Source organism: Actinia tenebrosa, unplaced genomic scaffold (assembly GCF_029948245.1).
Source record: "Actinia tenebrosa isolate PJP-AT-01 unplaced genomic scaffold, QUT_ActTen_1.0 PGA_scaffold6__47_contigs__length_16458017, whole genome shotgun sequence".
NCBI lineage: Eukaryota > Metazoa > Cnidaria > Anthozoa > Actiniaria > Actiniidae > Actinia > Actinia tenebrosa.
In genome coordinates, this window is record NW_028292583.1 from 8,481,315 (window position 1) to 8,508,437 (window position 27,123).

Genomic DNA, 27,123 nt, shown 5'->3' on the forward strand with positions numbered 1-27,123 from the left:
AACGTCATCAATCACAATGCAGACTTAAGTACCCATACCAAAATAAATGTCATGTGTTTAAAGATAACGCTATGTTCGGATGTTCTATGTGATGTTCTATGTGAGCTGTGACTGGATGAACTAACTGATGCCGTACCGTAACTGTGCCGAGTCATACATTCATTCTATTGGCTATTACGAAAAACTTACGCTTTATAGGCTGATATCAGAGCATCTCTTATATATCTACATGCAAAAGTGTAGCGAGCCTTGGAAATTTTGATCAAATCTTTCCTCAGTGAAGTGACCTTTGGAAAGAAACACCAGTTAGACTCGACAGGTCAAAAAAAATTCAAATTTTAACGAGGACTAACCTTTTTACCGTTGAACCTCATAATAGTGAAGCATTTGGATGCCGTAGATCGTCTGAGGGGTACGACCTGTACGATTCCGGGTACGTAACAATACCCCCCATCATTGAAATCATCGTCTGTTTCCTCGCGGGGTATCAAGGTTCGTACTAGTACATAATCGCCAACCTGAAAGAAATAATTAATCGATGGGTTAAAGCTGAGCTGGACCACGTAAAGTCATAAATAATCGATGGGTTAAAGCTGAGCTGGACCACGTAAAGTCATAAATAATCGAGGTGTAAACCTGAGCTGGACCACGTAAAGTCATAAATAATCGATGGGTTAAAGCTGAGCTGGACCACGTAAAGTCATAAATAATCGATGGGTTAAAGCTGAGCTGGACCACGTAAAGTCATAAATAATCGATGGGTTATCCTGAGCTGGACCACGTAAAGTCATAAATAATCGATGGGTTATCCTGAGCTGGACAACGTAAAGTCATAAATAATCGATGGGTTATCCTGAGCAGGACAACGTAAAGTCATAAATAATCGATGGGTTATCCTGAGCAGGACAACGTAAAGTCATAAATAATCGATGGGTTATCCTGAGCAGGACAACGTAAAGTCATAAATAATCGATGGGTTATCCTGAGCAGGACAACGTAAAGTCATAAATAATCGATGGGTTAAAGCTGAGCAGGACAACGTAAAGTCATAAATAATCGATGGGTTAAAGCTGAGCTGGACCACGTAAAGTCATAAATAATCGATGGGTTATCCTGAGCTGGACCACGTAAAGTCATAAATAATCGATGGGTTAAAGCTGAGTAGGACAACGTAAAGTCATAAATAATCGATGGGTTAAAGCTGAGCTGGACCACGTAAAGTCATAAAAAATCGATGGGTTATCCTGAGCTGGACCACGTAAAGTCATAAATAATCGATGGGTTAAAGCTGAGCTGGACCACGTAAAGTCATAAATAATCGATGGGTTATCCTGAGCAGGACAACGTAAAGTCATAAATAATCGATGGGTTATCCTGAGCAGGACAACGTAAAGTCATAAATAATCGATGGGTTATCCTGAGCAGGACAACGTAAAGTCATAAATAATCGATGGGTTATCCTGAGCAGGACAACGTAAAGTCATAAATAATCGATGGGTTATCCTGAGCAGGACAACGTAAAGTCATAAATAATCGATGGGTTAAAGCTGAGCAGGACAACGTAAAGTCATAAATAATCGATGGGTTATCCTGAGCTGGACCACGTAAAGTCATAAATAATCGATGGGTTATCCTGAGCAGGACAACGTAAAGTCATAAATAATCGATGGGTTATCCTGAGCTGGACAACGTAAAGTCATAAATAATTGATGGGTTATCCTGAGCAGGACAACGTAAAGTCATAAATAATCGATGGGTTAAAGCTGAGCTGGACCACGTAAAGTCATAAATAATCGATGGGTTATCCTGAGCAGGACAACGTAAAGTCATAAATAATCGATGGGTTATCCTGAGCTGGACCACGTAAAGTCATAAATAATCGATGGGTTATCCTGAGCTGGACAACGTAAAGTCATAAATAATCGATGGGTTATCCTGAGCTGGACCACGTAAAGTCATAAATAATCGATGGGTTATCCTGAGCAGGACAACGTAAAGTCATAAATAATCGATGGGTTAAAGCTGAGCTGGACCACGTAAAGTCATAAATAATCGATGGGTTATCCTGAGCAGGACAACGTAAAGTCATAAATAATCGATGGGTTAAAGCTGAGCTGGACCACGTAAAGTCATAAATAATCGATGGGTTAAAGCTGAGCTGGACCACGTAAAGTCATAAATAATCGATGGGTTATCCTGAGCAGGACAACGTAAAGTCAAAAATAATCGATGGGTTATCCTGAGCAGGACCACGTAAAGTCATAAATAATCGATGGGTTAAAGCTGAGCTGGACCACGTAAAGTCATAAATAATCGATGGGTTATCCTGAGCTGGACAACGTAAAGTCATAAATAATCGATGGGTTATCCTGAGCTGGACCACGTAAAGTCATAAATAATCGATGGGTTATCCTGAGCAGGACAACGTAAAGTCATAAATAATCGATGGGTTAAAGCTGAGCAGGACAACGTAAAGTCATAAATAATCGATGGGTTAAAGCTGAGCTGGACCACGTAAAGTCATAAATAATCGATGGGTTATCCTGAGCAGGACAACGTAAAGTCATAAATAATCGATGGGTTAAAGCTGAGCAGGACAACGTAAAGTCATAAATAATCGATGGGTTAAAGCTGAGCTGGACCACGTAAAGTCATAAAAAATCGATGGGTTATCCTGAGCTGGACCACGTAAAGTCATAAATAATCGATGGGTTAAAGCTGAGCTGGACCACGTAAAGTCATAAATAATCGATGGGTTATCCTGAGCAGGACAACGTAAAGTCATAAATAATCGATGGGTTATCCTGAGCAGGACAACGTAAAGTCATAAATAATCGATGGGTTATCCTGAGCAGGACAACGTAAAGTCATAAATAATCGATGGGTTATCCTGAGCAGGACAACGTAAAGTCATAAATAATCGATGGGTTATCCTGAGCAGGACAACGTAAAGTCATAAATAATCGATGGGTTAAAGCTGAGCAGGACAACGTAAAGTCATAAATAATCGATGGGTTATCCTGAGCTGGACCACGTAAAGTCATAAATAATCGATGGGTTATCCTGAGCAGGACAACGTAAAGTCATAAATAATCGATGGGTTATCCTGAGCTGGACAACGTAAAGTCATAAATAATTGATGGGTTATCCTGAGCAGGACAACGTAAAGTCATAAATAATCGATGGGTTAAAGCTGAGCTGGACCACGTAAAGTCATAAATAATCGATGGGTTATCCTGAGCAGGACAACGTAAAGTCATAAATAATCGATGGGTTATCCTGAGCTGGACCACGTAAAGTCATAAATAATCGATGGGTTATCCTGAGCAGGACAACGTAAAGTCATAAATAATCGATGGGTTATCCTGAGCTGGACCACGTAAAGTCATAAATAATCGATGGGTTATCCTGAGCAGGACCACGTAAAGTCATAAATAATCGATGGGTTAAAGCTGAGCTGGACCACGTAAAGTCATAAATAATCGATGGGTTATCCTGAGCTGGACCACGTAAAGTTATAAATAATCGATGGGTTAAAGCTGAGCTGGACCACGTAAAGTCATAATTAATCGATGGGTTAAAGCTGAGCTGGACCACTTAAAGTCATAAATAATCGATGGGTTATCCTGAGCTGGACCACGTAAAGTCATAAATAATCGATGGGTTATCCTGAGCAGGACAACGTAAAGTCATAAATAATCGATGGGTTATCCTGAGCAGGACAACGTAAAGTCATAAATAATCGATGGGTTAAAGCTGAGCTGGACCACGTAAAGTCATAAATAATCGATGGGTTATCCTGAGCTGGACCACGTAAAGTCATAAATAATCGATGGGTTATCCTGAGCAGGACAACGTAAAGTCATAAATAATCGATGGGTTATCCTGAGCTGGACCACGTAAAGTCATAAATAATCGATGGGTTATCCTGAGCAGGATCAATTAAAGTCAAAACACTATTAAACTCGTATTGATCCTTTTGTTCGATTATTATTTTTTTCTGATGTCAGATAATTGCACATACCTTGAGTGAAGGACAAGGTCGTGCACCTTCTATTGGTATCACGTAACGAACTGCCACTAGTTGTCTGTCGTAGTTTTCCAAGTCCACCTCCACGTAACGAGAGTTCACACACTTTTTAACGAGTCCCGGATAATAAAACCCATCCACCTCATTACGGGCTATAACCTTGTGGTGACGTAGACGATATTTATTCCCCTGGGGGGTAGGATAGGTAGGTGCTGAGGCCATTAGTGCGCTCTGTTGAGATAAAGAATGTGCTTTAGCAATAGGCTTGAAATTCAGGTTTGTCAAAACATGTATTCGGGACATGATAGGATAGTAATAAATAGGTTCATAATAGAAAAACAGCACAAACATCCAATGAGAACACAGGAAATTTAACGCAAAAAGGACTCAAAAAGGTAAAGGTAAAGGTAGTTTATTTTACTTCGATAACGCGGGGGAGTGGTTGCCCAATTCTCCCGAGCCAAGGGCTCATGTTTAATGCGCTCGAAGGTGTGCCCTCTACCCCCTCTTACTATCAGTGCTCCTTTTTACGGGTATTTAAAGCTACACAGAACAGAGAGAAGTCGAAACAGACGTGGAGTTCCTTAGGATCGAACTATGGACCTCTAGCTCTGAAGGTCGCGCACTAACCAACTGAGCTACGCCTGCTCCTTTAAATGCTATACCTTGGTTCTGATTTGTTCGATTCTTTTGGTCTCCATTTCTTCGCGGGCTTTCTTTTGTTGTTCAGCGATTTCTCGAGCAGCCTGGACAAAGATGAATGTCAATCATATCATTTCATCACGAATATTCAACAGCATGGTGGATGAAAACAAAGGTCTTGCTGTAAAATAAGGTCTGCGGACCCCCTACCTGTTCAGATGCTTTCCTGAGATCTTTAGATTGAGCTAAGAAAGTATTTGCTTGCTGAATCTCTTTTTCCAACAGTAAGATATCTTCCTTGCTTACTTGCCAGCCTTGATTCTCCAAGTCATTCATCATTGATTCTCTGTTTTCTGAAAATGACGGGACACGATCTTCGGGATACCTATGACAAAGAGAATGTTATATATTTGTATGTTGTTCGCATGGAACCAGAATGTTGCCATTTCATGAAATATGAAAACTTAACAATGAGTGTGGGTTTTTTTTCAAGATTGCAATTCTCAATAGAACTCGTGCAGTACATTCTTTCCTATTTTTGAGAACGCAAACCTTGAATGTCACATGCGCGACTTATGCTATCGTCATGAGGCCACAATGCCTTTAATTAACAGTTCTAGTAGCTATTATGGTCTAGCGCGCAAATTGATTGACACACGATTTGCTTATTTAGTAACTTACTTGACTCTTTCTTGGTCACTTAGACCGAAATATACCAACTCGTCCAACTTCCTATAACAATTAAGAGAAGCAATGTAAGACAAGTTCTTTAGTTGCCGGATCTTATTTCATTTCAACGATTTGGTAGAGGGAGGCGTTTGCCTGCACCTGGGAGAGGGGTTGGGGGGGGGGGGGGGGGGGCACCTTGGGGCACTATTACACATGAATAAAATCTTTTCTTACCTTGTGTAAAGTCCGATAGCTTCTTCCAACTTGGTTTCATAAGCCTTTAGATTAACCCCTTGTGGATTGACAAGCTGAACTTCGCCACGATTACTGCCTGAAGTGTGGGCCAAAGGCAGAACCTGAGGTACACCAAGACAAAATATCTTTATGGATCAATATACGAGTAAGTACTATAACAGTTATTTCCAATGTCATTGATAAATGTGGTGCAAAGGAAGAACCTCGATGTACCCCCAAGACAAAAGCTATTTGAGCATCAATATAAAAGAACTTTACAGGATAAATCAGTAGCAATACCTGATCGAAGACTTTAGACAAGATATGTTTGTCAAGTATTGGTACATATTTAGTAGTATGAGGAATAAGGGTAGGAGAGAGAGCATCCAGTATTGTCAGTTTACGGGCGACCAGACCATGCTTCTTTAACCATCTACAAGGAATAGAACAGAACATGAATCAAGCGTACGCGGCAAGCAACTTTGGACCACCAAAGGATTGGATATCTTGATATCAAGAAGAACAGTTTTACTTACTTTTTTACGGACATGTCATAACTGTGGAAAAGAACAAAAATAAATGTTGAAAAATACGATGTAATACCAAAATATTAAAACAATTCCGTCCAGCTTAACTTCTTAAATGTTTCCTAGCAATTCTTTGTAAAGTTTGCTACGTGCGCGTGGATAAGCGTCAGCAACCGTGATCCGTTCACTAATGAAGCACAGTTCTCGACCAATCAGAGCACGCGTACTGCTGCTACATAACAAAACAATCTACAGCTGATTATAACAATAACTTACTCTTCTTCTTCTTCCTCTTTTGGGCTTCCTGGTTTTCGTTTTCTTGTTTTCCCTGGTAAAGGATTGGAGTAAATATAATAACTAAATCTTTCTCGATACCAACGAAATTATTTTTTAGTGACAAACTAAGTGTAATCAGTATTGATGTAGAGAGTGATTCAAGTGTGATACCGCGTATTCAAGTATTTTTACGCCAATGAATATAATAAATCCGGCCCGCTCGTTGGTCACAATTTCACATACATATAACGCGCACGCGCTCGCTCGTTTGTCGATTTGTGTCGCTTGCAGAGATAAAATTGGGGAAAAAACTCTCTCCGTTATTTATTAAATTTACTTGTACTAGAACAATATACTAAAAATACTAAAACAATTATTCGCGTCTCGCGTAAATGTTCCCCGATATTTGGCGGATTATTGTTAGTTAATGTTTGGATTTTTAACCTTCACCACCTTCTGCCAATACCAACAAATAACCCCCTACACTCAATACATTAACAAAACGATGGCTCTTAAACCTTTCTTTAGTATAGAAAGGCTGCTCTATCAAATATGGAAATACCTATTAATCCGCATGAGTTAAATCTCGTGTTTGCCTACCTTTAGTTTTGCGCTTGTTCCTTTTCAAGTCCTCTGGTCTCTTCGTCAGATACTCTCGAGTTTCAGACAACATCCAATCATTGCTAGTTTTCTTCATCAAGTTAAGTCGTAGTTGACTAGAACGCGTCTCGGATGCAATCAGGGTCCTTCCGGTGGAAGATCTACGTGTAGGGATGTCTTTAGTTGCAGTGCTGACAATGTAGTCTTTAAAACTGCTGTGGGAGATGCCAGTACGTGCTGGAAGCGAGCGCGCACTGGTAGGTCGGTTGCGCACGCTTGAAGGACGTATGCTGTTAGGAGGAGAGGGAGTCAGGTGATGTGCCGACGTTGGACGTTGAGGACCACTGACAGACCTTGGGTGGCTCCTTGAATTCATAAAAGAATGTCAATAAGTTGGAAATTAATATGTTATATGAGATCGACCCGAACGTTTACTGCTGTATTTGTAAGACAAGCGGCATTGAACAAAAACATCACATCATTATTCCCAACATCTTTAACAGTATCTTTATCGTTTCTATAATCATCTTTGTCATCATCATCATCATCATCATCATCATCATACGTCACCATCGAAAACATACTTATATATGTCGTCATCATATATTATAATATACATTAAACGTCATCATGGTTAGCATATACATCATCATGTTTAGCATATCATCACCATCATACATCATTATCATCATGCATCATCATCATCCTTCAATACTACTTATAATTGTTCAATATGCATAACATACTTGGAGCACCGTCCAGTGTTAGAGCCGTACCAGTCGAGCTGCGCACATTCGTTTCTTATCATGGCTACTTTCTTTAAATCACTGAGGCCTTTCTCAATTTCTTCTCGTAATAAACGAAGATCTTCGCTCTGAGAGAAAATGAAAACCATCTATAAGCTACTGACATGTTCTTATCACTACTTATGGTGTCCCTATATTGGTATCTTGTACTCTCTACATCAGTTGGTTACATTAGTCACTTCAGTATACTTTCTAGTGTTCACTTCTTATGTGTGTCTTATTGTTCATATTTTTGCTAGATGTTGTTACGTGTTTACCTCGAATGGTTTGGGCCCATTGATGTCGTAACCATCCTCAGAAAAGTAATGAAACCTGAAGACAGACATGTAAGTATAAGATACAGTGGAATAGACAAAGCATGCAACGACAACAACAACAATCAATAAGTCGTAAACTAAATACCTGGCGTTCGTGGCAACAGACAACTGACAGAGGAACTCATTAGCCTCGGTATCAGCACAGTTAAACGAGATAGTGTGAATGGGAACTGGGTCGAGAAGATGTATTTGGGCGTGTATCGATGAAGGGGGCTGGGAAAGGACAAGATTAGTTTATTAGTCTGTATAATCAAGTATTTGTACAATAGAAAAGTGGAGCTACTTTGTTCACAATCAAGGGGAGACACTGGAAGCTTCAGCGTCTGGGTTTGATATTGGTTTCATATCTGTGTTAGCCAATCAGAAGGCATGAGTCATATATTACCCAATAGATTACCTGATCTGGCCGTCCATCAGTGAGAAGATAGATTGCACGGCATTGCGGATCATTCAAAGCTTGTTTCAGGGCAGCCAGTGTGTTCGTTGATCCTCCTGTACTTAGCCCTTTCACCCATTGCCAAGCGTTGTCTAGATTCTGAAACACAGGACATAAACCAATGGGGTTATTTCAATCCACAACAAACATACTAATTACGATATACTGACTAAATGTTTGACAGATAAGTCCAGCTTTGTATTGGAAGTTGTGACTTCTTTTATCTTTTGTTTATAAGATTTTTTTAAACAACTTTATTGAGTAAAGCTATAACTAAGGTACATGTGTACATAATTAGAAAAATAAATGTAAAAGACTACCCAATAGGGAGAGCGCTAGCCTCCTCCGCATGCAACTCTATAAACTCTCACATACTATATCTCTCTAGCGAGCGGGCTTCCTTTTCAAGCGAAAACCGAGAGTGCTAGTTTTTTGCTTCTTCGTTCCCAGACTCCGGCTCAATAATAGCTAGAGAAATTAGCTAGAGAAAGCTACAGAGAAGCCTGCGGAGGAGGCTAGGAGAGCGCGAACGGGAATCTAAGTCCCGTGCAAGGCACTTCCCTTGAGGATACTCATTACTATACAATAAAATAAAACAAAATAAGTAAATATACTATTATCTGTGGCACGGACACTAGTGACCACGTGCAAGCCACGTGCAAGGCAAATCGATATCAAATACGCTGTTAAGGAGATCGCAGTATTTCAGCCTTAGAAACAATTTAAATGAAGAAAAGCTGAATAAAAAAATAGGAGAGGCTGTTTTACAAATGGCGTTCCAGAAACAGTCGACTATACGATTGAAATAAGATGATTTAAATGTAATAGACTTGCAGAAAGGGACTTCCAGAACAAGGCGGGATTTTGATTCAGGCGAGTACGCCCATGGATTACAAATGTAACAAAATTGTGAACATTAAGATCGATCAGTCCATAATAAAACAATACTTCAAAAGTCCTTCATTTCTCTGATGATGAAATGAGGATAAACCTGAGTAAATGCATCTAATGTACATATAGTGCAATACAAAAATAAGATCTTACGTGAGTATTGCAGTCCACAAGTCTATCACGCCAAGCCTGGACTCGACTGTCAAACTTCATCAGGTTAAATTTCACCTTATGACGAAGTTGTTCCTGTGTAAACAAAATATAATCATTATTACCTATGCACGCAAAAGGTATGGAGACAGGTGACCAAGACCTAATGGCATGCCTGAACCTCAAACCCAGACATAGCGGGATTTCTTTCCAAACCACGTCTTTCCCTCGATTATTATTACTTTCTTTATCAGTAACGCGTACAGTATACGTAGGGATATTTAGGGATATTGTTTGGTGACAATGGAAAGAGGAAAAGAATACCATTTAGGTTACTGTTAGATAAAGCATTGAGCAAACAAGGTTTACCTCTCTACATACCTGCATTAGACGATAAAGCTTGTCCTTCACCAGAAACAAACGAGAAGCCATGGACGCCGAGGTATCGATGAGAATTGTCACCTGATCTTCAATGATCGTACCGAACAGCTCTCGGCTGCCTTGTTGGAGCCATTCGATTCTGTGAATCAGTAAAATGATTAGTGAAACAGGCAAATTATACGGAAACAGCTATAAGTTTAATTTGGTGGGAAATCCAAATCTTCAATGGGAATCCCCACATTTTGCCAACATCGTTACGCGTCAATGAAAGTTTACACAATCAGAGTTGATGATTATTTTGATTTGCAGTAGCTAAAAACCCTCTAGCATCGCCTGGTTTGGATGGAAAACAGTGCCGTTAGGTAAGACAGACAAACCTTTTCCTGTAGGAATCCAGACTAGAAAGCATTCTCTGTTCATAGTTGCGATGTACAGGACCGCTGACATGTACGTGCATGATCGTGCCGTCTTTCCAGCGAACGTGAGCAAATTTATCACAATAACGTGCGTTGATCAACTTAGGACGGACAATCTGGGGAAAAAACATTCAAAAGAATATGAAAACTAGACGAGCCGACTAAATAAGACATGTCCAGTTCTTGATAGATGCATTCAAGGTAACAATTTTAGAAGAAGACGAGAGTGGGAACAACCCACTAATGTAGCCTGTCAGAATCATATAAAAGGGAACTTGTGCTCTACCAGTTGATCTATCGTTTTTTGGGTGTATGCTATACTCACCGCATCTGTGCCATTTACATCTGGTGGACGCTGAATATCAACTACACCATCACAGTGCTTGAAAGCGAGGGTTTGTAGAAGGTCATAGAAACCTAATTTACGGTTTTTGAGCCCATGATGCTGAGATGACACAAGAAAATAAGGAATCAGAAACGTTTGAGAATTAGCTGATTTGATTAATTGATTGTTTAATCACTACTCTATTGATACTCCATATGAAAACCATTAACAATACTGTGCTTTATCTGCATTTCTGTCATAAGGTACCTACCTTGAGCCATTCCTTGGAGCTCATGTACAGTTCACTCCTCCTACTAACTCTTGTTTCCGTTTCTTCATTCCTTGTGTCTTGAGGAGGAAGAGGACCTGTCGAAACTAAAGAAACTAAACTTTACCTTTTCAGACCTTGAGATTATACCATGGAAATTGCATGTGTAATTTGTTTTGGGCAAATGTTTTTATAACTTTCGTTAAAATAGTTTCGCCTAAAACACGACAACTGATTGAACTACTTGATGATGAACTTATTACATGAAACTACTGAATGTGTGTGTATATATATATATATTATTATACGTGTAAAATTATATAGGTCCTTACCTGGAGTAGCCTTTGGATCAGACAACTCGATTTGTAAAGCCTGAATCTCAGCTAGCGTGTTTCTTGCTTCATCCAACTCTTGCCACAAAGTAATCACATCTTCACGTACTCCTACACCTAGCTTAATGGAGGGCATACCATCACCCCGGCCACGCCCACTGGGAGTATCACCCACATCATGATCCATAGTGTTCTGGATATTTGCCAGGGTATCATCATACTCGTCTGATACAGAAAACGCATGAAATCTACCACCGGCGTCTTTTGCGATTTCTTTAAAGTACGAGATAGTTGAAGGGGTGTTGCAGTTGAAGGACACGATGTGGACTGGTACTCTACTCCCTTGAATCTGATAACACAATCAATCATTATTACTACCATTATGGTTGTTATATTATCGAGATCATCATCTCAATTATTATTATAATCGACTTTTATCACAATCATTATTACCACCATCACCATTGACAGGACACCATCATCACCATCATTAATACTGGGTCACCCTCATCATCATTCCATTCAGCATCAGCATTATCATCATCATCATCCCCACTATCATTAATACCACCCTCATCATCATTACATTCATCATCAGCATTATCATCATCATCATCCTCATCATCATTAATTCCACCCTCATCATCATTACATTCATCATCAGCATTATCATCATCATCATCATCACTATCATTAATACCACCCTCATCATCATTGCATTCATCATCAGCATTATCATCATCATCATCCTCACTATCATTAATACCACCCTCATCATCATTACATTCATAATCAGCATTATCATCATCATCATCCTCACCATCATTAATACCACCCTCATCATCATTACATTCAGCATCAGCATTATCATCATCATCATCCTCACTATCATTAATACCACCCTCATCATCATTGCATTCATCATCAGCATTATCATCATCATCATCCTCACTATCATTAATACCACCCTCATCATCATTACATTCATCATCAGCATTATCATCATCATCATCCTCACTATCATTAATACCACGCTCATCATCATTGCATTCAGCATCAGCATTATCATCATCATCATCCTCACTATCATTAATACCACCCTCATCATCATTACATTCATCATCAGCATTATCATCATCATCATCCTCACTATCATTAATTCCACCCTCATCATCATTACATTCAGCATCAGCATTATCATCATCATCATCCTCACTATCATTAATTCCACCCTCATCATCATTGCATTCAGCATCAGCATTATCATCATCATCATCCTCACTATCATTAATACCACCCTCATCATCATTACATTCAGCATCAGCATTATCATCATCATCATCCTCACCATCATTAATTCCACCCTCATCATCATTACATTCAGCATCAGCATTATCATCATCATCATCCTCACCATCATTAATACCACCCTCATCATCATTGCATTCAGCATCAGCATTATCATCATCATCCTCACTATCATTAATACCACCCTCATCATCATTGCATTCAGCATCAGCATTATCATCATCCTCACTATCATTAATACCACCCTCATCATCATTACATTCATCATCAGCATTATCATCATCATCATCCCCACTATCATTAATACCACCCTCATCATCATTACATTCAGCATCAGCATTATCATCATCATCATCCCCACTATCATTAATACCACCCTCATCATCATTACATTCAGCATCAGCATTATCATCATCATCATCCTCACTATCATTAATTCCACCCTCATCATCATTGCATTCAGCATCAGCATTATCATCATCATCATCCTCACCATCATTAATTCCACCCTCATCATCATTGCATTCAGCATCAGCATTATCATCATCATCATCCTCACTATCATTAATACCACCCTCATCATCATTGCATTCATCATCAGCATTATCATCATCATCATCCTCACTATCATTAATTCCACCCTCATCATCATTACATTCAGCATCAGCATAATCATCATCATCATCCTCACTATCATTAATACCACCCTCATCATCATTACATTCAGCATCAGCATTATCATCATCATCATCCTCACTATCATTAATACCACCCTCATCATCATTGCATTCAGCATCAGCATTATCATCATCATCATCCTCACCATCATTAATACCACCCTCATCATCATTGCATTCAGCATCAGCATTATCATCATCATCATCATCCTCACTATCATTAATACCACCCTCATCATCATTACATTCAGCATCAGCATAATCATCATCATCATCCTCACTATCATTAATACCACCCTCATCATCATTACATTCAGCATCAGCATTATCATCATCATCATCCTCACTATCATTAATTCCACCCTCATCATCATTGCATTCAGCATCAGCATTATCATCATCATCATCCTCACTATCATTAATACCACCCTCAGCATCATTACATTCAGCATCAGCATTATCATCATCATCATCCTCACTATCATTAATTCCACCCTCATCATCATTACATTCAGCATCAGCATTATCATCATCATCATCCTCACCATCATTAATTCCACCCTCATCATCATTACATTCAGCATCAGCATTATCGTCATCATCATCCTCACCATCATTAATACCACCCTCATCATTGTTGCATTCAGTATTAGCATTATCGTCATCATCCTCACCATCATTAATACCACCCTCGTCATCATTACATTCATCATCAGCATTATCGTCATAATCCTCACTATCATTAATACCACCCTCATCATCATTACATTCATCATCAGCATTATCATCATCATCATCCTCACTATCATTAATTCCACCCTCATCATTATCAGCTCTATTATTGTCTTCTTCATCTTTCAGTTATTACCTTTCTTTTAAGTAATTCAAAAGAACCATCAGAAGCATTTCCTTCAGTAAATAAATTTACAGCTTCAATCTGTCAAATAGTAAACACGGAAACATTAGGTGAATTACAAGTGAATAACAGTACATGTAGCTGCTTGTTTTGATTTCTCTTTAACACAATATATCAAATAGAGCACTGGAAAAGGTCAAGTGTGCACTATATATCACAGCCCACTGAGAGCAGTTGAACTTCAAATTAAGACATTACAAATGTCAGATACTTTAAACCTTTTGCTTAATTGAAATGATTATCATCATGTAAGGTTCAAGAAACCCTGAGGGCTGGAGACTGAGTCTACAGTGCAAAATTTCATGAAAATATTCAAGGAGTTTTCAAGGAATATTCAAGGACCAAAATGACGATTTTGAAGGAGTTAATTACAGCACACACTCAAGAATTCAACATCCCATACAAAATATTTGAACAGAGTACATGTGAATGTTCAAAAACTCAGGATGCCAGTGAATGTTTTCGTCCAGTTATTGTGGTTTTACTGTCTGGCACAATGTTTTCATGCTTCAATACAATTCATGTTAGTGTCACGTTAGTGTAGTAGATAATTTATTAAATAATGTACCTGTTGATCACTAATAGCCTTAGTCAATGCTTCCACTGTACAGGTGGTTGACCTCGGTACAATTTTTTCTAGTTTCCAAATCCAGTTAAGAGCATCTTCCATGCTGTCCAGAGTAACACAAACAGCATGGTCCTGCCAGATATGTATGTCAGCAGCACATCTTATAAGGTTTATTTTAGCTATAAACATGACTTGCTCCTTGAGGACTTGTATCAGTGCATGTCGATAGATGTCAAACTGGGTGTCTGATGCAACATCTACATCAAGGACTATGGTAATGCTGCGCTCCTCAATTACACCAAATACTCTACGACTGATTCAAAAAATAGAAAATTAAGTACTACAGTACATGTTACATCAGGTAACACCCTGCTGAAATACAAACCTTTCTGTAGTGAGCCACTCTAGTCTTCTCTTGTATAGATTGATCAGCTGCTTCAATTGCTTCTCTATTGACTGTAATTTCTCTTTGCTTGCAATAACCTGACAGTACAAAAAAGGACATTTTCATAAAGTCATGAACTAAAGAACCAGTTTTTTACAAGGGTACCATAATTTGAAGACATAATTATATGTAAATATTTAATTATCATTATTAATAATAAGGTGACTGTATGAGATGTATGTACTATGAAACTCACGTTATATACAGAGCCATCTCTATAAGGCACTTGTGTGAAGAGACCTTTGCAATATCTGGCACGAACTGGCTTTTGCAGTGGTTGTACATAGTCTTAAGAGAAGACAAGAAACATCATCAATACATATAAGCAGTAGACTGGGATTAATACTACATCTATTAGTCTCTCGTCACGTTCAACTTATTACATATCAGCAGTAGACTGGGATTTTAAAACACATATTATTATTTTCCAGTCAGGTATCCTAAAAAATTGTGCTTTCTGATTGCCTATTTGAGCAGGCAGTATTTTGTCAGTATCTGCCCACGCACGCAGTCCGGTATCCTTTGCCGCTTAACAACAAAACAAAACAATTACAAAAACAAGAAGAAAAAAAATACGGGGGAAAAAAGTTATTTATTTTCCTATAGTCGGTCTGGATAGGGACGGCCTTGGTCCATATATTCAAGATTTTGGGCACAGTTTTTCCCTATCCGGACCTCCTGGCCAGTAAATAACTTATATATCTTTTAATCCCTCATCATGTTCAACTTGACAAGTTGTCACATTAGTACTAATTATGTATTCATTAGTCCTAGGTGAGTTCTTACCATCAGAATGTCTAAATCCAATGGAAGGTAGTATCTGTGTCATATCTAGCTTGCGTTTTTTTAATCCATGAACCTATCAATGTATTGCATAAAATAAGGTCAGAGTTCAATGTCACTGAGGAGTGTGCATTAAATATCATGCACTGTGGTTCAACAAAATATCTAAAATACAATAAAATTCATTTTATGCAAAAGGCATTTTGCAATAACAGGTCACATGACCCCACCCCCTTAATGAAATGAACAGTTGAATATAAAAAATGATTATCTCATTATAAGGAATTGAATGGAAAACATGCTCTGGTGGGCAAGCTATTTTGAGCTAAACCTTTGCCCTCTTACTAATATCGAGGTGCTCTTTTCTGTGTTTTATATAATTAGACATCATAGATGAGCAAGGATGCATGGTATAGGCAGACTCAGAGAAATTTGGCTTTTTATGCAGTTCAGTTCCTTATGTAACCGGCGGCAAGGCGCTCAGCTATGAATCAGATTGCAAGTGGTTTTGACAAAAGAATTTATTGAAAAATTCACACAACTTTACAATACATGAAAAAAAAACGGGAACGAGATTACAGGATATCTCTTTACATCGTAGAGAATTCCTTGTCTTGATATGTGCAACGTCTTCAAGAACTTTTACTACACTGATTTAAGCTTAGTTTGGGCCTATTTTTATGGAAAAACCTGCATTCTTAAGACCTTACACATCCTATGCAATGTTGCACGCCCTAGGCGCAAACAGGATGTCCCAAACACGAACTTACGTAAACAAGCGCCAAACCTAGGCATGACTCACTGTAATGTAATTACGTACGGAAATTATTTCTTGCTTACGCATTTTCCACGCAAACAGTTAACTAAAGAATTACATTCCTATGTGTACACGAGGCATTCCTAATTAAAAATATAGATTTATGACTAAATAATTACTGTCCAAAATAGTGTCTTTTGACTCTGTCACACTTAGATGATGAGCATATAATTTATAATTTCCAGATACCTTTAGCCACTGATTTGTGGACATCATCATTCTAACGTCAAGCTCCCATTGGCTTGTATTAGGAGAGTTCAGGCGCTGACTCTTGCTTGGGATATTGCTTGAACTTAACTCTTTGCTATCTTTAGTATAACCATTCATTTTGTTGCTTTGGATGTTGCTATTGGATACTAGACCTGTAAAACAACATCAAGTCAATGAAGCTGATTTTATGAAAGCCATATTACTACATGATCAATAAAGAACATGTCATTTTTTGAGAGAAGTGTTAGATCTAGAAAAGCAGTCATCATTTTTATATTAGCTTTGAAACATGCATATAGACTAAGACATATTTTAAAAATATAACCAATATTTCCAGTATGAGTGATCTACAATCATAACTGTTGCAATTAGAATTAGCCCTGTTTCTAAATATTTCTTTCTTTACAACTACATAAGCAAATTAAAACAAACACATGCATACTTGCACTGATGTGTGCAGTTATAAAGATTGCACAGATTGGCAGAAAATGAGAAAAGTGTGTGGCCAACTGTGCCTCTCAAAATTCCTCAAGTGTTCTGCCAATCCCCAGCTAAGTTCCCCATATAACTCCATGTAGCCAAAATAGCCATAATCTTGATGAAATCCCATACATGCTGTGTGCTTTGATAAACCACATGCCCCAAAACAAACAGAAAGCAAAATTTATAACATATTATTGATCACCAAAACAGCTTTCAATTCAGTATTATATTAAATTTAGAAATTTTGCTTTTATTATGATAACATCTTAGGCAATATATTCAATACCAGGAAACTCTGAGCTCAGTATTAAACACCCACTCTTTGCATTAAATGCTCCAAATAATGGCACAAATTAAACCTTTATCGCCTAACACGCAATGATTAGAGGCAGAGATTTATTATCGGAACACTAATCCTGAGACTTACAAATGCAAAAATAAAACCTTGATCGCCTAACATGCAATGATTGGTAGACGGATACAGTAGACAGACAGTTTTATTTAAAATTACTAAACAGTTTACTGTAAATCTACTCGATAAAACAAATATTCATTGACTATCAACACATGAATCAAAGGATTGCAGTTAGCGCTCACCAAGCATCCACTATTTGTGTTTAGGACAAATTGACTTCCAGATCAACAGTTTACATCTTCAAATAACTGTCTTGTGCAACAAAGATCATTATTCTAGTAAACACAGGCTACAATAGATTCTTTTAAGTCTTAATTAGTTCAGCTTATCTAAGTAATAACAAGAAAGGACTCCAGTGTCACTCTTACGAGTAAACTCACCTGATCCTCATCAATACCACCAGTATTCCTGAAATTTTTGTGCATGGTAAGAGCCAAAAAGAAATCCTATTAATAAATGCTCCATTAATGTGACAATTCAGTAGCTTGGTTTAGATATAAAGTAAGAGTTAAGTCAAAAGTTTTGATCGACCAAGACTTTTCTCTACTGTTTTTGTATTTCGCCCGGTTGCTAGCGAAGCTTTAGGACTCAGCCAATCAGTTACCGAGTTGACGTCACATGTTCCATAATGAACACAGGTAGCCCAAACACAGAAAAGCCAGTTCATACTTTAAGAATCGTTTTCGGTTAGTGCGCATGCAATTTTATCCCGATTCCTCATCTTCTTTTGTTTAAACCTTCTTTTGTCGTTAATTAAACAAAAGGAAGTGAGAAATTCGGGATAAAATCGCATGCGCACTGGAAGCGATTCTTAAATTATGAACTGGCTATAAAAACCGTTCGGTGCTGCAAAAACTAAAATTATGCCAAATCTTGGTTTTGCTGAGTAAAAAGTTACCATAGCGGTCGAATTCGTTATATTTTGTCATGTGAAAGATGACCTGATAAACTTAGATCGTAGAAAGTCAAAAAGGAGGAAAACTAGTCAAACAATGTTAAAAATTCAAAATCGCTAAAAACCAAGAAATCAAAATAACCGTTATCATGATATTTTTTCTTTGCGTCGTGCACAGTCATATCATGGGTATCCATCAACCCTTTGCATGAATCCCCAAGTAGATAAGAGACATATTAGACTAACATTTGAGGGTTCTGAATAGTGTCACCGGCCTAATCCCATTTCCCAGCAGCCCATTTTGACCAAACCCCATAGTCCCAGCCTTTGTTTGCTCAAAACTCCATTTTCCCAGCCCAAAGGTGAGTCACAGCTCCCATTTTAGGCTGCGTTCATAATGTATGGCAGAGGGTGGTGGGGGATTGGGGGGCAGGTGAAAATTTGAAATGTCCAGAATAATTCTTAACACCCCCTTAATGTCATGCAAAAAAATACAATCCACCCGAAGCAAGGCTTGTAGCTTCTTCCAACAATTGTGCATCCCCCCATTTTTCTGATAAAAATTTGCCCATCCCCCCTCTTTCCTACCAAAATTTTCCCGATCCCCCCTCAATTTTGGGCTCGTAAAATTAAAAGATCGCCGTACGGCTTCCCAACATTGATTGAGCGCGAAGCCAGAATCAGTTTTTCGTAAATACCTCTACAAAATCTTCATTTTGACCAATTTTTAAGAGATTGCAATTTTTTAAATCTGCACGCTATGTAGCCGATATTTACAGACAACCATTCTTTTAAAATATGTTACTGATTTCAAGCCTGCATTTGATGCAATTCATGCAGAGCAGATTTTAGAAAAGACTATGTCAGCTTGTCCAAAGTTTCAAAATCCACCAATCTCAGCCATGCTTTAAGTGACACGTGATCAGATGGATAGTGTTCACTAGGTATAGCGCCCGGTGGGTCTATGGTGGATTTTTCAGGAACATCCTGAACTGCTACAGCTTTAATGGCCTTTGGTTGAAACCAAATGTAGTCTAGGGTCATCCCTTGTCTTACAAGGTGTGGTACACATGTATACGAAGGCTCTACACCCTGAAATTAAAAGTATACTTTATTTCTTCTGTTCATAGGTCGTAGATTTCGCTCCTTCGTGCTTGGGGAGTGAAAAGCAATTCTACAGAGAGCGAACTGGGACCGACTTTCGGAATCGGTCTGTATATTTAACTTTAATCTACCAAAATGTACTTGGATCAATATATTCACGTAAAGTTCTTAATTCAAAGACATCAAACATATTCTCGTTGTTTGAAGCTTTAAGCTTTCTTAGTTTTTCAGGTAACAAACTGGTCGCGATGGTATGGGTGAAAGTTGCCATGCTGCATTAAAAGAAGCACAAAGAAGCACAAAGAAACGGGTGTTGATTGGAGAACAGCCTTCAGGCTCCTTTCTCAGTCTGCTTTCGACATTACATTTTTTTACCATAAATAATGAAAAACCCAAAATTTGATTATGGTTTTCTCATCGCTTCACAGGAGCCTATATATGACAAGTTGCAAGGTTTGTAGTCTAAAAAGCTTCCACTTCTAAACTATGGAAATTAAATTCCTATATACTATTTCTAAAACTTTGTATTACAATTTAAAAAGTGACGTTGTATAAGCTTACTTGTACTTGTTTGTAGGCACTCTGAAGTGGTGTTAAGGAGCCAAGAAAATTTTTACGAAGCACGTCTAGTAAATGGTATTCACTTTGAGGGAGCTTAAAACAAAAAAATTGAATTACTTAAACGTATAAGTCGACCACCGGTCTCTCTCGTTCTCTCCCCCCCCCCCCCCCCCCCCCCCCCCTTCTTTTCCTGAGGAGAAAGGTGTTTTTCTGCAGGTTTAGGTTTAGAGGTGGAGCAAATGCTGCCTTTTGCACCATGCGTACTAACCTTATCGGGTAACGTCGTACCAGGGTATTGATTGACATAATCATAAGACGCTAAGTTATTTATATCTTTTGTGTCAAGTGTGCCCGTTGATAGAAGCTTGTAAAAGGGATAATGAGGCTCGACATTCAAGTCTCCGCAAAGAATATAAGGAACGTGTAAGCCATTAGTCGCTTGGAGTGAAACAGAAAATCTTTCAAGTGCCTGCACAGCAACAGCTATCTGTAAGGTAATGTGGACAGGATAGCGCCATTCTTGCCACTGAGTATGCACGTTTCCTAAGACAAAAGAAATTAATATGTATAAACTAGGACCAATACAAGTCTACCCGGCTATAAAAAGCCTACCAGCGCTGAACAATACTGGGCGAAACAAATCAAGCCAGTTTGCATCTGAATGAGTCAGATTCAGTGGCCAAGATTTTGCCACAACCGATATCTTTATAAATATTCTCATCTCGATATCTTTATAAACGCCTGAATAAATTTGTCTGCAAATGTCATTAGAATGAAGGGGAAAGATACTTCGTACATTTTCCACTAAATTGGTAGACAAAGCTTCTAAAACATTTGCGCATTTATATGATACAGTGTTGAAGAGTTAAGTTGTTGCATGAGGTGTTATGGTGAGAAAAACATACAGTGCGGACAGATCAAACTTATAGTATGTAGTACCCATTCAATGAACTTGAATTTGGAATCCATTAAAGTTTCACGTTACATCTTGTTATGTATACGACTCCATTCATACAAAAACTGTACATCCACCGATGGGGAATTCAATTCAAAATAGGCTATAGTTAACGTTTCCACTTACATACCTATCACAATGCTGTAGTCTTCATTCAACGAGTTGATACGCGCCATTGCCAACACATGCCCAGTCCTGTAAACCCCATTTAGCTCCTCCTTGACTTCATCATTAAGAAGATCTTCGATAAGTTGACTCAGTTCTATCGTCTGAGACGACACGATTTTGAATCGATTAGACCTTGAAAAGATTGCCACACCCTCATGGGTTTGCTGTGTTTTCTCTGAGAAGAATCCGCTGTACCCCATGGACGATAGTGCGTTTTGGAGAGTGTTGTAGTAGCTAGAGTCTATCTCTTGAAGGCACAGAATATCGCCATCAAGCCACTTAAGCTTTTGGGTGTAAAAAACATGAAATAAATCATAAACGAAATAAAAGAAAGGAAAGGAGAGCAGTTTATCTAGCTAAGTAAAAAGTTCCTTGGCGGGCCGACAGGGTTAGGGTGCCACTCGTCCTACTATTGACAAGCTATATCTAAGGCACGCAGCTCAGTAGGTTCAGTGCGCAGTTTTCCGAACAAGAGCTCCACGTTTGGATTCTTAGCTTCTACTTCCCTCTGTTATGAGGAGCATTGAGTTTAAGACGATAAAGGGTGGACCGCCTTCGAACGCTTTAAAAAACACAAGACGGGGCAGGGAGTTGAATAATTACTGTCGATGTAAGGTTATGTTAAAATTAATCATGGTCATCAAGGCCCCTATTTTTTCCTTCTGATTTTGGCATTATGAGTTCATAGAAAGCAGAACCATAATTATTTAAAAACTTAGGTATAATTAATGAGCCTTTGAACCAAGAAGGCCTCGTCCACACGTATCCGGAAATCAATATCTTAGGTCAACAGAGCATGCACACTTAAGCATGACCATGAGCTCGCGCTAACTATCTCGCGCGGAAAAGACTGGATCAGACACTGTTACGTCAGCGTATTCAAAAATATAACGCCTGATTCACACCGTATTAAAAAATTTCCACTCTGGAGACCGTATTCAAAAAGTTGCGGATTCGTTCTACCGTATTCGACGGATACGTGTGGACGAACGGACAAACCGCAACAAAAAAGTTGCAAATTCAAAAATGTCCGGATACGTGTGGACGGGGCCTAAGCCTGTTCACAGCTTAAGAATCGTTTTCAGTGCGCATGCGATCTTATCCCGAATTCCTCATCTTTTGTTTAATTAAAAACAAAAGAAGGTTTAGACAAAAGGTGAAAATTTTGGATAAAATTGCACGCGCACTGAAAACGATTCTTAAACTATGAACTGGCTTATTGAAGAGACCAGAAGCGACCATACAGGTACTTTAAACCCCATATCACTGAGATAAAGGCTAGAAAAGGTGCATCCAGGTTTAGATGAAGACTTAGAGCCTCATCACGGTCAGTCTCACCATAGTTAATAGAGGGTCCCCCCTTTATTAACCATGGTCTCACGTACGATCACCGACGACCCACAAGGTATGGTCGTTTAGTGCCCTGTCTTGAGTTGGGTATGTTCTATGTTGTCTTCAACTTGTGGAAGCCTTTTTTGGCCTCACTGCGCATGGCAGTGACGTAAGTACAAACCTCACTGCGCATGACATTGATGTACAAACGTCTTTGCAAAAAAGTCCATGTTAGTGACGTATATGGTCGGACTTATTCAACCAAAGGCTTACTAATCATACCTAAGTTGTTGAAGCAGTTCAATAAACTCGCAGATCGTGTAATATCGGGTCTAAAACCACGGTTTAAAAACATGATAAAACAGTCCTGCTCGTTTATTAAACAGTGCAAAAATGTTCAACCCCTGCCATGTCCTTCGTTAATTCACGTTACATCATCTGGTGGATTTTAACAAAAGACGTTTCATTTTATATGTCCTTTCGTACCTGTCCACCAGCATGGCTGCCATGTCTTTGTCTTTTGATCCTCTTGGGAATGGTTTAAAACCACCAATACATGCCCGCTTGAAGAACGTGTTAAATTGCCCGTCTCCCTATGCATTAACGCTGTTAAATGCAATCTACGGTCTCCGGCGCTCATCCATTCCCCGCGCTGTCCGGGGAGAAATTCAACTGACTAGTGCATGAAGTTGTTGCGATTCCAAATTTCGGCGCCAAAGATGTATAGCCATCAGACTAAATCATCATATTGTAGCGCCAGGTACACAATATCAGTAATATATGACACGTACCGAAGTGCACTGATCGTATGTATATTATATGTGTGTGCGTGCCAGGAGGGAGGGGGCGTCTTTATTGTTTCCGGCTTGCATTTCAGGAAAGTGTTGTTCCAGCCATTTGCCTAGAGACGCCCCTTTCCTCCCTGTGCTTGCATTGCATGCACATATGGATTAAAAGTGTACTGTGTACTGAACTCAGTTAGGCTAACCATACCTCTTCCAAGAGAAGTCTGTGTCTTTCTGACCTTCCGTCATTTTTCCTGAACAAAAATTCTTCTTTGCATTGAGGATTATCAGCAGCCCGGGTATGAATATCCGCTAATGTGTTGTAAGTGACGACAGAAATTTCGGAATAGAGTTTCGGAATAAGTGGTGCCACGCTTCTTCCACAACGAGGGAACATTCGCCGACATATCTTGGGCTCTTAGCAGCTTTTAGCTCCAGGTCAAGCTATTCCTGTAACCAAAACAAGCAGTTTAATAGTGCCGTTAGTCTAGACATTACTAACCCTCCCCAGTATTTGTCTTTTTTTTTTTTCTTTCTCGCTAAATTTTTTTTCTTTTTTGATTTTTGCAGGAGTAGTCCTATTCACAGAACAGAGCCCCTGGCGATTATTGTAGATACACAAATGGCTCTAACTCAACGTGAGCTCACCATACACGTATAAACTACTGCGTTTAGTTCTGTCGGATAATTTATAAATATTCCTGGTAGAACTCTGGGTAAACTATTCTTCATTTGCACATGACGTCATAGACCAAGAAAGTAACAGTTTAAGGTGGCTCAAAGGAGGATGTTTCACTAGCATGCTTTGAGCGCCGTACTCATCATGCATCTGTCTTCTGCGTTTGTTTACAAAAATTTACTCTCGACGGTAATTTTCCTCAATTTTTTCGCCAAACAAAAACAACAGCCTGCGTCCTTACTGATGAACGATAGAAAGTCTGGACATTTCTCAGCAACATAAGTTTGAAATTTTTATTCAATGAAAAATCAAAATATGCCGGTATCATTATTATGATTCCGTGATTCTCCCCAGATGGGAATATATGTCACGTGATTACCAACCACGTGAAAAAGTTATTATACTTTTCGGTTAGGATAACTCTCTTTTAAATACCTTTCCACGTCTCGTAAGAATCCTCCAGCATTGAGAATCTTTCAAATTTCGTCTTGCACATTTAGGGAATCGATTAAGCTCAGTTTTTTGCCATAATCATTGACAGAACAACTGAGATCTTTTTAGCTAAGTTTGAATTTATCAGTTTGGCACAATTCTACAGTAATATAACTACCCAGGGGATCACGGTTCAATGTTTGTCTTAGTGGAAGTTAATTCAACAACTATCGGACTAGGGGCTGGGGGTGGGGGGGGGGGGGGGTGGGTGGGGGCGGGTGATAGAGAGCAGATAATGATACTGGAAGTAAAAGCATTTTCAATTGGCCATCCCTCCCCTACACATGGTGCTTTGTCGTATGTCAGCAAGATTGTGATTTCCGATTCGTGATTCAGAAAACAGAAATGCGATTTCTGATTAATAGGGGGGAAACGGAAATCCAAAATCCTGCATCATCTCCTTCAAACTTGTATTTTCGCCTATGCAATATACCCAGGCAGTGCCTAAAAGTCAGTTTTCTGGTTTCTCAAACAGGAATCTAAAATAACTCTTGTACAATTCCTGATTTCTAATTCTAATAATCAGGTTGGCCGCAAAGCATCATGATTATATATTGGATACGACACGGCCACTCATACTGTATATATTACATACCAACTAATTCCAAAGTATTTTGGGCTTTTCCATTTTAGAAAATGAGAAGTGATTTGTTATCATTATCGAAAGTTTAAGTTAACCATAGCAATTGAATTTTGTTGATTTTTACAAATCAATCTTTTTATACTTCATTTTGAAACAAAACCTTTAGGTATTACCTCCATCATGTCATTTGAAATTTCATTTGAGTAGTTTTAATTGTTACATGTCACCCTGCATAGGTGCACAAAGTAACGTCAATGAACCCGTGAATTAAGTCTAATAATACTATGTAACTTAAGTCTTTACAGTCAAACTACCTCAATCGTGAACACCTAGAACTCATTATTAATTTCATTATTCGAAAATTGATTTCATCATACGATACCAATTTTCAGTATTGAAAATGAAATTTCCAATTTTCAAATCAAGAATAGCTTGGAAATTCGATTTTTCATTGGATTAATCAACACAAAATGCTCCCTAATCATGCTAGGCTTTGTTGTTTCCCATAGATCTTATTGAAGCACAGAAGAAAATTCAGTTTCGAGTAATCAAATGAAAGATATAATCAAATTTTCTGGTAGTTGGGTTTCCTGTGTTGACCCTTGAGTTTGAAATCTTAGGATTTATAAGTGGTTTCAAATATCACTCAAAAATTCACTCGAAAACGTACTTTCGTGACTGAATACTCTTCGACAATAAAGATTGATAGTTATTAAACATCGTTGTGTGGTTTCTTTGGGTATTTGGGCTTTATTTAGCGAGTTAGGGGAGTTTGCTTTTCAGTGTTGTTTGAATCGCTCACCCCGTGTAAATATGTAGTCATTTTAATAGACAATTGAAGAGCGTATTGCGGTGTATACAAAGCGGGTTTTTTTCCAGAAAACCCCGATCTTGAATGTTCCTACGATAATAGTTTGTAAGAAAAAAATTGGAATTACGACATTTAAGAAACCTTCGACTAAAACAGAATTTTCAGCGGAAACATTGATCTATGTAATGTTTAATAAACGAGCAGGAGTGTTTTATCGGGTATAAAACACGAGGCGCAGCCGAGTGGTTTTAGACCCGATAAACCACGATCTGCGAGATTATTGAACGGCTTAGAAAACTTATGATGTTTGTTCTCATTGTGTACCGATTTTTTTACGAAATGAACCAAGTTTGATAGAGAAAATCCAAGTTAAAGTTTATGCAAATGAAGACGAATCTTTATCAGATATAAAATCACCTTCATGGTCATGATTTCTATTGTGTTTTCTTCATGAATTATGAATGAGTTTTCTAACTATATTAAAACCTACTGCGAAGTAACTTGAGATTTATACGTACCCGATGTTAGATATTCTCCCAGGGAAGCTGTATCAGTTAATAAGTAGCTGAAAACTTCTTGGTATAACCGTATTTTGGATAAATCCGCATACTAAAACATCCTAGCAAATACTGATCTGTGCATTACCCAGTCCCTCCGTATCTCGCAGCCAAACTTAGGTCGCCATCTTTGTTCGTGTTCCAAGACAACAAGAAAACAAACTATGTTCTTTCAAGTTTGTGCGTAAATTTCCTCAATTTGGACCAATTATTGTTTGTTATACGTGCTCAGCTTCAGAAAACACTTGACATGGTGTACCCTCGACCCTCGACATGGTA

General features: G+C 38.6%; 2 protein-coding genes across 2 annotated transcripts in view; both read right to left on the reverse strand.

Annotated features, from left to right (window-relative positions):
- Positions 1–18,436, reverse strand: part of LOC116289597 (von Willebrand factor A domain-containing protein 3B) — a 24,104-nt gene extending 5,668 nt beyond the window's left edge. Inside the window, exons 1-28 of the mRNA XM_089039441.1 lie at positions 18,303–18,436; positions 17,004–17,176; positions 16,001–16,073; positions 15,411–15,502; positions 15,155–15,252; positions 14,770–15,082; positions 14,154–14,222; positions 11,301–11,649; positions 10,972–11,075; positions 10,701–10,820; positions 10,337–10,491; positions 9,960–10,098; positions 9,582–9,674; positions 8,499–8,636; positions 8,187–8,314; positions 8,042–8,096; positions 7,725–7,852; positions 6,979–7,343; positions 6,379–6,430; positions 6,112–6,132; positions 5,876–6,008; positions 5,576–5,697; positions 5,354–5,404; positions 4,883–5,057; positions 4,696–4,776; positions 4,025–4,261; positions 354–518; positions 190–287 (exon numbers count right to left, since the gene is read on the reverse strand). Of these exons, the coding sequence (XP_088895567.1) occupies positions 190–287; positions 354–518; positions 4,025–4,261; positions 4,696–4,776; positions 4,883–5,057; positions 5,354–5,404; positions 5,576–5,697; positions 5,876–6,008; positions 6,112–6,132; positions 6,379–6,430; positions 6,979–7,343; positions 7,725–7,852; positions 8,042–8,096; positions 8,187–8,314; positions 8,499–8,636; positions 9,582–9,674; positions 9,960–10,098; positions 10,337–10,491; positions 10,701–10,820; positions 10,972–11,075; positions 11,301–11,649; positions 14,154–14,222; positions 14,770–15,082; positions 15,155–15,252; positions 15,411–15,502; positions 16,001–16,073; positions 17,004–17,141 (3,692 nt within the window). The 5' untranslated portion in view covers positions 17,142–17,176; positions 18,303–18,436. The remainder of the gene's footprint in view (positions 1–189; positions 288–353; positions 519–4,024; positions 4,262–4,695; positions 4,777–4,882; positions 5,058–5,353; positions 5,405–5,575; positions 5,698–5,875; positions 6,009–6,111; positions 6,133–6,378; positions 6,431–6,978; positions 7,344–7,724; positions 7,853–8,041; positions 8,097–8,186; positions 8,315–8,498; positions 8,637–9,581; positions 9,675–9,959; positions 10,099–10,336; positions 10,492–10,700; positions 10,821–10,971; positions 11,076–11,300; positions 11,650–14,153; positions 14,223–14,769; positions 15,083–15,154; positions 15,253–15,410; positions 15,503–16,000; positions 16,074–17,003; positions 17,177–18,302) is intronic.
- Positions 17,890–27,108, reverse strand: LOC116289593 (nocturnin). Its single transcript, XM_031696539.2, has 6 exons — positions 26,806–27,108; positions 23,931–24,172; positions 21,568–21,889; positions 20,751–21,025; positions 20,483–20,575; positions 17,890–19,909 (listed from the first exon to the last, which is right to left on the reverse strand). Exons 2-6 carry the CDS (start codon positions 24,117–24,119, stop codon positions 19,676–19,678), a joined length of 1,113 nt encoding a protein of 370 aa, XP_031552399.2. The 5' UTR covers positions 24,120–24,172; positions 26,806–27,108; the 3' UTR covers positions 17,890–19,675.
- Positions 27,109–27,123: the final 15 nt, after the last annotated feature.

Bases quoted from the DNA above. Each gene is read 5' to 3' on its own strand.
- LOC116289593 (XM_031696539.2), bottom strand. From the start codon at position 24,119: ATGTTCCCTCGTTGTGGAAGAAGCGTGGCACCACTTATTCCGAAACTC. The intron at 20,576-20,750 runs GTTAGTACGCAT...TTTTGTTTTAAG, and splicing joins GTACGACGTTACCCGATAAG to CTCCCTCAAAGTGAATACCA. The intron at 19,910-20,482 runs GTAAGCTTATAC...TTTTAATTTCAG, and splicing joins GTGCCTACAAACAAGTACAA to GGTGTAGAGCCTTCGTATAC.